Below are 2,247 nucleotides of genomic sequence, written 5' to 3' on the forward strand. Positions count from 1 at the left end.
GCCATTCAGAGTGTGAGTGTGTGTGAATGTTGGAAAGCACGGAAAAGAGTGCGTCTATGAATGAGAACCAGTCCATGTACCTGATGATGGCTGCCATCACGTCTATACTGAGAACACACCAGGTCACATTCATGGTCATAATCATCAGGATTTGTGGTGAAAGTGCAAGGAAGAGAATCACTAAGCTCACCTCAGCCTCTTACTCAGTGTGCACTACCACTGATTACCTCGCACCTTACAGCATATATAACCTCATCTTAAGCTGGAACAGTGTGCGTGTCAGGTGACCACTTCACTGTGGGTAACAATTCACCTCCTGTTAAAGTGTAACTGTGCCTTTCCACAGCAAGTCCCAGCACGCAGACAACGTGGGGACTATCAGTGTTTCGTTGCCACGTTCACTCCTCCGGTCTGCTTGGAGACTTCCTACCTGTAAGACACCTGCTTCCTGAAGGTCAGCTGCACGAACTCTGCCTCCATCTGGGATACCGCCAGCTGCTGCTCAGCCCCCTTCAGCTCTTTCTGTTTGGGTACCTGAAATCAAAACACATCTGTTGTTTCCGATGAAAGCTTGCTGCCTCACACGGGCGCCGGCAGCCTGCAGCAGCGGCTCCTGTACGCGGTAAGCATGGAAGGAGAGCAGCACACACCTGAGAGACACCGGACTCCTGTGCGCTCCTGGAGTGTTCCAGCCCAGCGAGCACGTCCTCCTCCTCGGCCACGTCTTCCAGCTCGGGCCGCTCCGAGTCTCTCATCATCGCTGCGATCAGCGCGGCCTGCGTGCTTTTACCCGGATTAATGCTCCTGTCCTCGGCACGGTGTCGCTGATCCCGGTGCTGCTGCTGTGTTTATTTTGGTGCGCGTTTCCACGAAACTACAGTCCCATCCTCCACGCTGCGTGACACGCTAACCCGGCGCGGACCGTAACTGTCCTTGAGACGCACACGATAAAAGTTGCGTGCGGCAGGTGAGAGCTGTCCTCCTGTCCCCTCCCGCACCGTCCACTCACGCAACGTGTTGCCGGAAATCAGCTGTGAGCGCTCGCGTCCTCCCCTACCCCTCCCACTCTCTCTCTCTCTATTGAATGACTTGTGATGAGGGCAAGAAATAAAACACGTCTCGTGTTTTATTATATCATTGACGGTGGTCCTTGGTTTTACGCAGTTCTGGCATTTAGAACAGCGAGTGTGTGTGAAGAGTTTGCTTGGAGCTTAGAGGGAGGCTGCGAGTGTTTGATCGGAGCGCTGCCTGTTTCTGCGCAGCTTCTAATGTTAGTAAACGACTGGCCTTTCAGAGAGCACACACATGTTCACAACTCAGGGGTTTCTGCGCACACGTCAGGTCTGGTCTGGAAAATGTCGGTATTTTATTGGTTCGGGACGTGGAAGTTTAAATGGCTCTAGAGCGCCACCTATACAGGCAGTACTGCAAGTGCATAGTTTGACCTACAGCAGGGGTGTCAAACTCAAACACACAGTGGGCCAAAATTCAAAACTGGAACAAAGTCGCGGGCTAACGTGAATATTTATTGAAATATATTTATTCCTCCAGATACAAGAATGAATCTTATGGACTCAAACACGTTTTGCTGAAAAACTGAATATGGAACAAGCAAAGCTTAATACTAAACAATATATATATTAGCTGTATAATACCAGTAGGCCAGCTCTGATAGTCATTTGGTATGGCTTCGCGGGCCAAATGTAATTAGGCTGCGGGCCAAATTTGGCCCGCGGGCCAGAGTTTGACACCTATGCTCTAAACCAAATGACCAGTTGTCTAAACACATCTAAATCTAGCCATCATTTACCAATACCATAAACACATGTCACATGAAGACACGAGTCACAGAACACAATCCTCCGCTGTCATAAATCTAAACACATCTTTCCTAAAACACAAGTTGCAAAAGAACTCTGCTCATATTCTCAAATGAAAGCTCATGTGATGCAACATGCTTGCCACAGTCAGCAAGATCTGAACACAATGAACACACCTGGCGTCATTCATTACACACAGCGACTCAAAATTGAAGACACCTGTTGCTAATGCTGTGACCACATGTATAAAAGCAAGTTCAGAGTGCACAGCATGCTGAAGATGCCTGAGCACCATGGATGAAGGCAGCGGCAGGGGAGGAGGAAGTCGATGCAGAGGAGGGAGAAGAGCTGGCCCTGGAAGAAGAGGAGCAGGCCGACGAGGAGGAGGAGGAGGCCGACGAGGAAGAGGAGGAGGCCAACATGGGAG

At 50.1% G+C, this 2,247-nt stretch overlaps 1 protein-coding gene across 1 annotated transcript; it reads right to left on the reverse strand.

The window, feature by feature from the left end:
- Positions 1-430: 430 nt before the first annotated feature.
- On the reverse strand, positions 431-758 carry LOC106632762 (diacylglycerol kinase zeta; the record flags this gene model as incomplete). Its single annotated transcript, XM_014331308.2, is given in 2 exon segments — positions 431-534; positions 651-758. Coding segments are annotated over 2 exon segments (212 nt in total), but the record flags the coding sequence as incomplete, so codon positions are not given.
- Positions 759-2,247: the final 1,489 nt, after the last annotated feature.

Source organism: Haplochromis burtoni, unplaced genomic scaffold, assembly GCF_018398535.1.
Source record: "Haplochromis burtoni strain Fernald_Lab_line unplaced genomic scaffold, NCSU_Asbu1 Contig_1931, whole genome shotgun sequence".
Classification (NCBI taxonomy): domain Eukaryota; kingdom Metazoa; phylum Chordata; class Actinopteri; order Cichliformes; family Cichlidae; genus Haplochromis; species Haplochromis burtoni.